This window comes from Sinocyclocheilus grahami, unplaced genomic scaffold (assembly GCF_001515645.1).
Source record: "Sinocyclocheilus grahami isolate Dianchi unplaced genomic scaffold, SAMN03320097.WGS_v1.1 scaffold74.1, whole genome shotgun sequence".
Classification (NCBI taxonomy): Eukaryota; Metazoa; Chordata; class Actinopteri; order Cypriniformes; family Cyprinidae; genus Sinocyclocheilus; species Sinocyclocheilus grahami.
In genome coordinates, this window is record NW_015505253.1 from 2,272,469 (window position 1) to 2,285,690 (window position 13,222).

Genomic DNA, 13,222 nt, shown 5'->3' on the forward strand with positions numbered 1-13,222 from the left:
TTTTGTTTTGCCTTGTTTTGTTTTGCTTTGCTTTGTTTTGTTTTGCTTTGCTTTGCTTTGCTTTGTCTTGTTTTGTTTTGTTTTGTTTTGCTTTGCTTTGCTTTGCTTTGCTTTGCTTTGCTTTGCTTTGCTTTGCTTTGCTTTGCTTTGCTTTGCTTTGCTTTGCTTTGCTTTGCTTTGCTTTGCTTTGCTTTGCTTTGCTTTGCTTTGCTTTGCTTTGCTTTGCTTTGCTTTGCTTTGCTTTGCTTTGCTTTGCTTTGCTTTGCTTTGCTTTGCTTTGCTTTGCTTTGCTTTGCTTTGCTTTGCTTTGTTTTGTTTTGTTTTGCTTTGCTTTGTTTTGTTTTGCTTTGCTTTGTTTAGTTTTTTGTTTTGCTTTGTCTTGTTTTGTTTTGCTTTGCTTTGCTTTGTTTTGTTTTGTTTTGCTTAATAACGTTTACTGGTGAATCATTCACAATAGGACCATGAATGTGCACTTAGCAGTGTTATTTTAGTATTACCTCTGTACTGTTGTAGTGTATGTTAACATTTTGAATTAGCTTTTATATTTAGTTTTATTTTTTTCATTTTAAGCTTAGTTTAAGTTATGGTAATTTATGTATTTTTTCTAATTAGTTTTATTTTTATTTCACTTTGGTTTTAGTAATTTTAGTAAACTTATAAAAAGCCTATAAAAACTTATATTATTATATTATTATTATTTATTTATTATTTCAGTGAATTTCCCAGGCAACATATCTATTTTTTTTAAGTTTTCGTTTTTTAATCTAATATTTATATTTTATTTTCTTTCAACTTTATTCCAATTAACACAAACATAGTTTTAGTTAATGGTAGCAACACCTGTACTGAGAAATTACATTTCATGTTGACTTCCAAGTGTATGTTAACATTTTGAATTAGCTTTTATATTTATTTTTTTTATTTTAAGCTAAGTTTAAGTTATAGTAATTTAGAATTTTTTTTTTCTAATTAGTTTTATTTTTATTTCACTTTAGTTTTAGTAATTTTAGTATTTCAACTGAAAATGTTATTGTTTCAGTGAGTTGCCCACACAGCATATTTAATATTTTTTTTAAGTTTTAGTTTTTTATCTAATATTTGTATTTTATTTCAACTTCATTCCAATTTATATATATATATATATATATATATATATATATATATATATATATATATATATATATATATATATATATATATATATATAACACAGAGGCTTATTCTGGCTCTTCTACACTGAAGATCAAGTGTAGAGTGCTCGTATAGGACTGTAAAAACATGCACATAACAGTGGCGTTTAATTACAGCTTAGAATGGAATAGAATTCAAAAGAACCGAATAGAGGAGAAAAGAATGTAGGGGATTTGAACTAAAATTATTCTGGCTGTTGTAAATGTTTCATATAGTGCTTATGCAATAACACAAGGCATTTATATATATACATGCATGTATATGTGTGTGTGTGTGTTTGTGTTTGTGTGTCTGTTTCTGTGTGTGTATATATATATATTTAGTTTTAGTTAAAAGTAACAACACTTCTTACTGAGAAATTACATTTCATGTTGACTTCCTGTATGTTTTTTAATTTGTTTTCACAGGTCCACATTACTGTTCTGGACAACAACGACAACGCCCCCGTTTTTTCCCAGCCCATCTATGACATCACAATCACAGAAGACACGCCCCCGGATACTGAGGTGGTTCAGGTGTTGGCGTCTGACCGTGACGAGCGTCACCGTTTGACCTTTAGTCTTCAGAGCTGCGTTGACCCTAGCAGCATGCGGCTCTTTCGCATCGACCCTAGCAATGGAATCATATACACGGCTCGCAGACTGGACCACGAGAGCCGAACTCAGCACATCCTCACAATCATGGTAACTCAGAACTGTATTTCATATATTTTTTTTCATTTGTAATTTTCTTTTATTTTTTCTTTAATTTGTTTTAAAGTATGAAGATTTGAACATTTCATAGATAAATAGATGTAAACAGTCTACATGTGTTTTTTTTTTACCAAATAAATTTGATTTGAATTTATTTTATTTTTGAGAGCACATTGTGTCTCTTACTGGATAGATAGATAGAACAGCAGAGTTATCGTTTGATTAGTGTTGGTAGTTTGCCTCCCTCCTGTCTCTCTTTCACGCTCTCCATGCTTGAGTGCAGGTATGACAGGAACAGGAGATTGCTCCTTGTGCTTTGGCAGCCGTCAATAGTTTAATGTCGTCTGCACCTGTGTCGTTTCTCCACTGTGATCTAATTATTGATCTGATCTGTATCAATCCTCCCCTGACGAGGGTGAGAGACAGTGAGTGTCATATCTAATAAGCACATGGATATTCCTGCTGCCTGCAACCAGATGAAATGTGTTATTATAATCCGGAGAGAGATGTTATCCACTCCGTCTGGCAGTGAGCGAGTTTGTTTTGCCTGTATGAGTTTGTGTGTGTGTTGCTGTTTTCTTGAGTTGGATATTGCTGTCTGTCTCAGACAGGGAATTAATTTTTGTTTCCCTCTACCACTCTCTTTATTTTGTCTCCATTTTTCTTGCTTTCTTCTTTACTTTGCTTCTATATTAGGTGAAAGATCAAGAGTTCCCGTACAGACGTAGCCTTGCTCGTGTCCTGATCGGTGTAGAGGATGTGAATGACCACGCCCCTCTTTTCACCATGGTGATGTATGATGGACAGGTGTATGAATCAGCGGCACTGGGATCAGCTGTTCTCACAGTGACTGCACTCGATAAGGACAAGGGCCAAAATGCACAAATCAGTTACAGCATCGACTCAGGTATGCACACGCTCGCATACACTACCTGTCAAAGTTTGTACACACTCCAATGAATTTGTCTCATGATCTTTTAAAACTGTTGGAAAAATTGATTTTGGATTTGTGTTAGCATATGAGCTAGCATAGCATATTTTATTTTATTTTATTAGTTTAGCTTTGTTTGGCTGAATGTCTGATGCATATGGCACACTAAGCTGGAAACAATTCAGGAGTTTAGAAGTCGTCATCGAATTGGTTAAATTATACAGAATTTCTAGGAGACGTGTGAGTTGCGTTCTTTAACGTTCCACCTGGAAACAAAAATACTGTGATGCCAAACCACCTCATGGAAGAAGAAAGCTGTCGTGTTTACAACTGTGATGATGAGCACTTATCACGATCAACTAAATGCTGGATTTTCAAAAGTGTGTGAAAAATTTAATGTTTGCGGCATTGAATCTTTAAAATACGTTCAAGAGTTTTACACACCAGTCTGTTATTGTGGAAACATTTTCACACCCATAAACATGACGTGGCACAAAACGAAACGTGATTTGTTGCTTTACCTGTCAGTCATATGGCCTCTTCAGCGGGCCTTGGCCATTCAAAGTGGCCAAGGTTCTCAGACCTTATGCCGTCAGTCTGAAGGTCTTGCTACACGAGACTACCATTAAGCCAGCATACGTGGAAACAATACATTTTTTATTTTGGATTTGTGTTAACATATGACATTATCAATAATTTTATTTTATTTTATTTTTTATGGTTACATACAATGAAGTTTGGATTTATAGTTTTTTTTATTATTATTATTTATTCACATTTTTGGTAAATGTTTTGTCACGACATATTTTTTATTTCATAATTTAAATTATTTAATATTATTATTCTAAAATCAGGAAAATTGTAAAAATTTAGATGTGTACAAATTTTTGACTATTTTCTTTACATAATTGCAAACATGCATACAATTTAATGCATTATGACATGTATTTCCTTTTATACAATAATGTGTGTGCTAATACAGTATATTTGTAAGGTCTTTTTTCTTTTCTTACACTCATTTTTTTCTTTTTCAATTTAGGAAACACAGGAAACACTTTCCGGATTGATCCTGTTTTGGGCATCATCTCATTGGCTCGGGAGCTGGACCTGTCCAACATCGGTCACTATGTCTTGTCTGTTAAAGCAACGGATAACGGTTCTCCAGCATTGTCTTCAACAGCTGTCGTCCGAATTGCAGTCACCTTGTCAGATAATGCTGGTCCCAAGTTTCCCCAAAGTGAATATCAGGCAGATATATCAGAAGGTGTTGCCATTGGAACTTCAGTAATCACAGTGAACGCTCTAAGTCTGTCCACTCTTACCTATGACATTCGCCACGGCAATGGTCATCGGACATTCCGCATCAACCAGTACAGTGGAGTGATCACTACGCAGAAAACACTAGACTTTGAAACTGTTTCCTCCTATGTGCTAATAGTCACCGCAAGCAACATGGCTGGACAGGCCTCAAACGCTACAATAACTGTTACAGTTCTTGACCAAAATGACAATACACCGGTGTTCAAACAGCTGCGGTACCATGGAAGTATCAGTGAAGGTGCCGGGCTTAACAGTGTTGTGCAAAGTGACAATGGACAACCGCTAGTCATACGAGCAAGTGACACTGACCGCAACCATAATGCCCTGTTGGTGTACCAGATAATGGAAGAATCTGCCAGGCGCTTCTTTGCAGTAGATGCCGGTACTGGCTCAATAAGAACAATTGGTCAGCTTGACCATGAAACCACACCTACATTCCGTTTCCATGTTAACGTCCGAGACAGTGGACATCCACAGCTCTCAGCTGAGCATCCTGCAGAAGTCACCATTGAGGTGCAAGATGTCAACGACTGCCCGCCTAAGTTTTCTCAGGCATCCTATGAAGCTGTCCTTTTGCTCCCAACTTATGAAGGTGTGGAAGCCCTACAAGTTTTTGCTACCGATCCCGATGGTAATGGCCAGTCAGAGCTCACCTACTCATTGACCGATGGCAGCATAGAACATTTCAGCATTGAGCCAAGCACTGGACTGTTGACTGTAAGAAACAGTACTTTTAGCAAAGAACGATTTCGATTTAACGTCCGTGTTTCAGACGGACGCTTCTCCAGTACCGCTCTGGTTATTGTCCTGGTTCATGAGGCTCTGGACAGTGGCCTGGCTTTTACTCATAATACCTACAATGCCAACATTGAGGAAAACAATGGTAACATAACAACAGTTGCTGTCGTTACAGCACTAGGGAACAAGTTGAATGAACCCCTGCGTTATACTTTGTTAAATGCAGGTGGGAAATTTCGTATTAGGCCAACGTCCGGTGCCATTGAAACAGTTGGAGTCCCTTTGGACAGGGAGGAGGAGGAGGAATATGGACTTTTGGTACAAGCAGGCCGTGAGGAAGATCGGCTCCGTGTTGCAAGAGCATTGGTCCGAGTTCAAGTCAGCGATGTCAATGACAATTCTCCAGTTTTTGTTGGATTGCCATACTATGCTGCTGTGCAAGTGGAAGCGGAGCCTGGGACAGCGATATTTCGAGTGACAGCAGTGGACCGGGACAAAGGGCAAAATGGAGAGGTGAACTACTTTCTGCAGGATGAACTGGGACATTTTGAAATTGACCGTTTGAGCGGCGAGCTTCGCTTACGGAGAGCTTTCGAGGCTGATCTCTCTAGTGTGGAATATCAGGTTCTGGTGTTCGCCCGTGACATGGGAACACCACCTCTTTCTTCTTCAGTCACCTTTCCCGTCACAGTGGTAAACAGAGCAATGCCAGTGTTCGACCGACCATTCTACTCAGTGAAAGTGAGCGAAGACGTACCAATATGGACTCCAATTCTGGGAATAAACGCCAGCAGCCCTGAAGGCCAGAGTGTCCTTTACACAATCACGCATGGTGACCCAGGAACACTCTTCTCCATTGGATTTGACACAGGTGTCATCAGTGTCATCGCTGCCCTCGACTATGAGACTAGCCCTTCCCACAGACTCATCGTCAGAGCAACGGACTGCCTCACAGGCGCTCGTGCAGAAGTGGATGTTGAAGTTACTGTTTTGGATGTCAACGACAACCCTCCAGTCTTCGAGCAACCCTCATACAAAACTGTAATTTCTGAATCTGCCATGATTGGCACTGCAGCTTTGCAAGTTCTCGCAACGGACAGCGACTCTGAGAAAAACGCAGCTGTCCGGTACCAAATCATTCCAGACCGCACCAACAGCACCGACCACTTCCACATCGACAGCAGCAGTGGTCTAATTCTGACAGCTCGCTCCTTGGACCATGAGATCATCCAGCGCTATGTGTTTCTTGTCAAGGCAGCAGATAATGGCTTTCCCCCACTGAGCAGCGAAGTGTGGGTCACAGTCGATGTCACGGACACAAATGACAATGCTCCAGTATTTAACCAACTGCTCTATGAAGCCTCTATCAATGAGTTGGCACCAAAAGGCCACTTTGTTACATGCATCCAGGCCTCTGATGCAGACCGTTCAGATGCAGAACGCTTGAAGTATGGCCTGGTGTCTGGAAATGAAAGGATGCTGTTTGAGCTTGATGCCGCCTCCGGTGTCCTCACCCTGAGTGGCCAGCGACGCATGCAGCGCATGCCTTCCACCATCACCCTAAATGTAAGCGTTTCCGATGGCGTGTTTACCAGTACGGCACAAGTGCACATTCGGGTAGAGCGAGCTAATCTACATGCCCCCCAGTTCACCCAGGGCATGTACGAGGCCGATTTACGGGAGAACGCACCAGTGGGATCAAAGGTCATTGCAATCAGGGCACAAGATGCTGATCCTGGACCGTTTGGGGATGTGAGGTATGTGCTGCTCTCAGATTCCGCTCAGGACTTGTTCGGTATTGATGGCAATGGACAAATTAAGACTCTTGAACGTCTAGACCGGGAAGAACGAAGTGAGATGGTACTGTCCATTGCGGCTGTGGATGCTGGTGGCCGATCTGGATATTGCAGTGTCCGGGTTACCATACTAGACGAGAACGACAATGCTCCACAGTTTGGTGCCTCGGAGTACCATGCAAGTGTGCGGTCCGAGGTTGAACCTGGTACCCTTGTGACGCAAGTTCAAGCCTGGGATCTAGATCAAGGTGCCAATGGACAGGTGAGCTACAGTCTGTACAGCGAAGCCAGCATGCAAGTTACTGAACTTCTGGACATTGACCCGGACAGTGGCTGGGTTGTCACCAAAGGCAATTTCTCCCCTTTGCGTGGGACTGTTCTGTCCTTTTTCGTTAAAGCCTCTGATGGCGGGGTACCTGTTAGGCATTCCCTTGTGTCAGTCTACATACATGTTTTGTCTGCCAATGCCCACATACCTTCCTTCAGCCAGCCACAGTTCTCCTTTACCGTGCCAGAGGACATGCCCATTGGTTCCTTGTTGGGAGCAGTGCATCTACACACCTCAACTAGCCACTCGTCCTTACCAGTAAGCTTCTCAGCGGTGATCGGACAGACTCCAGAGAGTAACAGTGATGGAGTGTTTGTGGTTGACAAAGAAACTGGCATGATCAAACTAGACAAAGCACTGGACCGAGAGTGGACACCGGCCTATCATTTCAAAGTGATGGCAATGTTGCAGCAGGGACGTTTGGATGCAGTTTCGGCTGTGGATGTGGAGGTCAAAGTACAAGATGTCAATGACAACAAACCAGCATTTGAGTCAGATAACTACGAGGCATCAGTCACTGAGGGTCTTTCTCCTGGGACTAGGATTCTGCAAGTACTAGCTTTGGATCCTGATTGGGCAGCTAATGGTCAGGTGACTTACAGTCTTGCTCCACCTGGGTTGCTTGGTGGCTCTGGTGGTGAGAACATTGAAGAACACGGAGCCTACTTTACAATTGACAGCAGCTCTGGTTGGATATCAACACTGAAAGGGCTGGACCATGAACAGAGCCCTGCCCATAGTCTTACAGTCTGGGCATTTGACCTTGGAGATCCTGCCAGCCAGTCATCCTCAACAACTATAACTATAGCAGTGAGCGACTCCAATGACAACATACCGCAGTTTCTTCAGCCCCGTTACTACGGAAGTGTTCGTGAGAGTGATGCACCTGGTGAAGTGGTGGCAGTATTGAACACACGGGACAATGACAGCTCACCTGGAAACCGACAAGTCACCTATCATATTACAGGTAAGAACTTTTGAAACAATCAATGTACACTGTATGACCTTCCACACTTGAAAAAATGTATGTTCATAATAGTAATCTTCTTTTGTCTAATTTTCCAGCTAAAATATTGATAAACCTTTGAAATAATTTACATTTCTTGAGAAGCAACACTACATGAGATATTTAAGGGATCGTACAGATAAAAATGTAATTCCTGTCATCATTTTCTCACACGCATGTCGTTCCAAACCTTAGTTTTTCTGTGGAACACAGAAGATGATATTTTGAAAAATGTCTCAGTGCTTTAGGCCCATACAATGAAGGTCAATGGGGATCAATGTTGTATTGCACACTCATGAATTTCATTGTATGTACAAAACAGCTGAAACTTTCTTCAAAATGTCTTTCTTTCTGCTGTGAAACAATGAAGTTATAAGTGTTTGAATGACACAAGGGTCAGTAAATGATGACAGAATTAAAATTTTTTAGGAAAATTATGGCTTTAAGACTTCTTTCAGAGTATATTTTTGTTATATATACAGTACATAATATTGTTCGAATGTTGTACTGCACAAGCAGGTTTTTCACTTGTTTTAAATATAAAAATTTAAATCAAGTAAAAAAGATGATGTTTTTGTATCTTTTAAAGCCGAAAGAAAGAAAATGAATAAATATAAAAAGTCTCTCTATTGTTTATATCAATGTAAATAAGTGCACTTTTTGTCCACTTTTGTGATGTTTTAATATCATTTAAAGTCTAAAATATTCAGTTCATTGATTGTAATTGCATTGAAAAGAATGCAGCCTTCAGAAAGAAAGTCAAACAACGTTACAACTTCATAAAAATGAGTGAACTATCCCTTTAATTAAATCGTAGCCCACGGCATGTAAACTTTGTGACACGAGCCCTTGTTTAGTTGCCATGAGTTCTACTGAGAATAGTCTCTTTCCTTTTCTCTCTCAGTCTCCTTCCCTACAGTCCACACTTTCATAACGTTTAAATCCTCTCGTTCAAGACAAGCTCAAAGGTCAGGCAGACTCTAATACACTTCTCACAGCCCAGTGGCACAAACTGGCTCAGAGAACTGCACACCGTATCATAATACACACTGGAGGGAAAGATAGAGACCAATATACAAACAGATTTGAGTTACCCAAATGTCTTTATTCTCTTTAGGAAGCGAGAGCATTGTGGGTAAATTCAGCTCTCAGGGTATTTTACTGCTGTGTTCAACAGAGCACAGAGCAATTAAACAGTAAACAGTTACTCTATGGTGGTTAATTGGATAATTTGAACTTTTATTGAGAGGTTCTTTGCTGAAAGTCGTTTAAAGGTTCATAAAGGATATCTTAAACCATGTTAGACCAGCGCACTGTGTATCTCAGCTTAACAATAGTGCTGAATATCCCCGCCGTAACAGCTACGATTTAACAGCCGTTAAATAGCTCTCCGTGTTGCTGCCTCGTAAAGGTGAAAGGTCACTGCAGAAACACTAATCGACCAGAACTGACTGTAAATGGCTGGAAACACATCAGTTGAGTTTGATTGGTTGACAAGAAGAATGAAATATGTTGTTTGAGAGAGATGTTTTACATGTGTATAGATAGTTGATTTTCAAACCTATAAGGTCTGTGTGTGACTAGATAAAGTACTGTACCAACTATGACAATTAAAATACAATTATTTTTTTTATTTTCCAGTGCTATGTGACCAACTGTAAGCTATATATGTGTATTATTATATGCATGCCATATTTTTGTATTTTAATGAGTCATGCAATTCAGTACAATTCTGATTGCATTCTATTCCAAACTGCATTTTTATGGGTTTCTTAAAAGCTGGCTTTTATGCTCACTGAGGCTGCATTTATTAAATCATAAATACAGTTAAAACAGTAATACTGTGAAATATTATTACATGGTAAAATAAGTTTTATATTTGAATATATTTTTAAATATAATTTAATTTGTGATGGCAAAGCTGAGTTTTCAGCATCATTTCACATGATCCTTCAGAAATCATTCTAATATGCTGATTTGCGGCTCAAGAAACATTTATTATTATTATGCTGAAAACAGCTGTGGTTCTTAATTTTGTTTAGAAACAGTGATACATTTTTTAAATAGAATTCAAAAGAACAGTGTTTATTTGAAATAGAAATATTTTGTAAAATTTAAGCACTCATAGTCACTTGCAGTCAATTTACCACATCCTTGCTGAATAAAAGTAATGATTTCTTAAAAAAAAAAAAAAAAACTTACTGACCCCAAACATTTACAGTACCGTATATATTGCATTATGACACTGAAAAATATCAAATAGCCTATCATGAGATTTTGACTGGGATAAACAACACCTTTGATTACTGTGTTATGACACGTGTAAACATTTTATTTTTTATTTTTATTATTTATTATAAGTTTTTTTTATTATTATTATATAATGTGGTGGCATTCAGACAAGTATAGGGTCAGTTTTTAAGTGCCCAAATACATTGAGCATGAAAAAAAAAAATTGTGCAAGAAAATTAAAGTTTTCAAGCTATCGCTTATGAAGCACAGAAAAAGCATACAGGGTTTGAAACTTATGCTGAACACTCCCTCAAGCCAATGAGCGAGAGCGTGAGATGAGAGAAATGGAGTCGGAAGGCATCCAGGCCTTTGTTAACGCGTCTCTGATAGAAGCTGTTCTGTGTTATCAGCCCCCAGCTGAGTTAAATTACACTCTTTATTAGATGAATAAGGCAGCGTGTGTTGATACTATGAGTGTACAGTAATTGGATGCTTGTCAACGCGGCTGCTTTGATTATAGAGTCTCTCGTTCTCATTTTTTCTCTCTTTCCACCTCTGTCTGCTTGAGGTTTAAAAGATGACCCGTCCTAATGAGCCAGGTACGGCTGCCGACCGTGCGATAGATCAGGAAGGCTGTTATGAGGACCTAATTGATGGCAGTGTTGATCATTTAAATGTGAATATAAAGAACTGATTATTATAGTTCATACTAATGAGTATGCCATCATTGAGAGGACTAATGGAGGTTATTAAAACTGCAGATAATCCTGGAAGTGAGCGTGTGTTGTGTTACAATCAGTAGGGGATTTTATTGCTACTTAAATTGTCACAGACTATTGAGAGAGTAACTGTCCGGTATAATCTCTTGTGTGTGTGTGTGTGTGTGTAGGTGGTAACAGAGGAGGGGTGTTTGCTCTGGGGTTGGTTCAGGGAGAGTGGAAACTGTACGTTAAACGGCCGTTAGACCGCGAGGAACAAGAACGGTACCTCATCAATGTCACGGCGACAGACGGACTCCACGTTTCCACGGCAACCGTAGAGGTCATGGTCATCGACACCAACGACAACAGCCCCGTCTGTGACCCGGTGAGTTAAAACACTAAAGTACATTCTGGGAAACATGTAGAAGTCGTCAGAGCTGGTTCTCCTGCTGTTCTTTCAGTTGGCTAAAAATCTAATTAGTGCATTTTTTTGACAGTTTCAAATCTGCATGGTAAACATGACAAGCCAAAGCCAGGAATATTTTTGGAACCAATGAGTCCACTTACTGCAGCCAAGAAGTACAGGGAAAATTATCTATGAACATAAAACATGACCTTGTTGAAATAAGGTCAAGCTGAAAACCAGGCCAGTTTGTTTAGCAGGGGGCATTTGGGTTGAGCCTCAAAACTTAGTGAGCTGTCGGCGCCGATGGCCTCGTGGGCAGTGTGCCGACATGTAGCGCCATTGCGCTTCGGGCGTCCTGAGTTCGAGTCCCGGCTCGTGGACCTTTCTGGACACCACCCCCCTCTCTTACATCCACTTCGCTTCCTGTCAACTTACTATCCTATCTAAATAAAAGGCATATAACGCCAAAAATAAAAAACTTAAAAAAAAAACTTAGTGAGCTGTCTATTTAGATTTTTGAGCGTCAGAAGTGTGCCAATTTGTGGTAAATTAAACGTAAAATGTGCATAAATGTACATAAACATTTTTGGCCATTTTAGTTAAAATGCAACTATAATCCAAAAACATCTATCGTGGCCTTTAAACATAAATGAAATCTTTAAAGGTTTTTGGATTATAGTTGCGACATTTGGGTTGAGCCTCAAAACTTAGTGAGCTGTCGGCGCCGATGGCCTCGTGGGCAGTGTGCCGACATGTAGCGCCATTGCGCTTCGGGCGTCCTGAGTTCGAGTCCCGGCTCGTGGACCTTTCTCGACACCACCCCCCTCTCTTACATCCACTTCGCTTCCTGTCAACTTACTATCCTATCTAAATAAAAGGCATATAACGCCAAAAATAAAAAACTTTAAAAAAAAAACTTAGTGAGCTGTCTATTTAGATTTTTGAGCGTCAGAAGTGTGCCATTTTGTGGTAAATTAAACGTAAAATGTGCATAAATGTACATAAACATTTTTGGCCATTTTAGTTAAAATGCAACTATAATCCAAAAGCCTTTAAACATAAATGAAATCTTTAAAGGTTTTTGGATTATAGTTGCGTTTGAACAAAAATGTTTGCACTGCAACACGTTGATTCCAAAACCAAACATTCAGATGTGCCCTTTGATGCGTTTGAGCTGTGACAGCATGAAAAATGTACCATTTTAGTTAATAGTAGGTTGTAAAAGTGTGTACAGTTAAAACTGAATGGATTTTGCATGCGTTTTATTTTGCAGGTGTTAATCGTAAAGTGGTCTATTCACTTGTTGATTCCGCTGATGGGTTCTTCTCCATTGATAAATCATCCGGGATTGTTGTTTTGGAGCGTCTGCTGGACCGCGAGGTTCAGTCCTCATACCATATAATGGTCCGTGCGTCAGATCAAGGTGTTCCCGTTCGCCTCTCTTCCCTTGCGAACATAACGATCACAGTTTTGGACATTAATGACAATCCACCCGTATTTGAGAGGAGGGACTATCTGGCCACGCTTCCTGAAGATGTGGCAGTGGGTACGGAAGTGGTACAGGTTTATGCTGCAAGTAAAGACATTGGCACCAATGCTGATATTTACTACAACATCCGATCCGGAAACCAACAGGGCCATTTCACCATTAACATCAATACAGGTGATATGCACTTAGATTATTATTTACGCTATACAGAAATGTTAAAACGAGATGATCAATGTATAACGTAATATACACACAATTTGGAATAAATATTTTTTTCATGTTTATATATATATATATATATATATATATATATATATATATAATACACAAAAATGTTATGTACAGTTGTGCTATAGATGGAATAGAATAGAATAAGATGTAGGGATAGACTA

The 13,222-nt window shown here is 39.5% G+C and overlaps 1 protein-coding gene across 1 annotated transcript in view; it reads left to right on the top strand.

The window, feature by feature from the left end:
* The window catches only part of LOC107585783 (protocadherin Fat 3-like), a 165,193-nt gene that overhangs the window by 116,112 nt on the left and 35,859 nt on the right, over nt 1-13,222 (top strand). Inside the window, exons 9-13 of the mRNA XM_016272930.1 lie at nt 1,599-1,874; nt 2,580-2,790; nt 3,854-7,963; nt 11,124-11,324; nt 12,615-13,004. Of these exons, the coding sequence (XP_016128416.1) occupies nt 1,599-1,874; nt 2,580-2,790; nt 3,854-7,963; nt 11,124-11,324; nt 12,615-13,004 (5,188 nt within the window). The remainder of the gene's footprint in view (nt 1-1,598; nt 1,875-2,579; nt 2,791-3,853; nt 7,964-11,123; nt 11,325-12,614; nt 13,005-13,222) is intronic.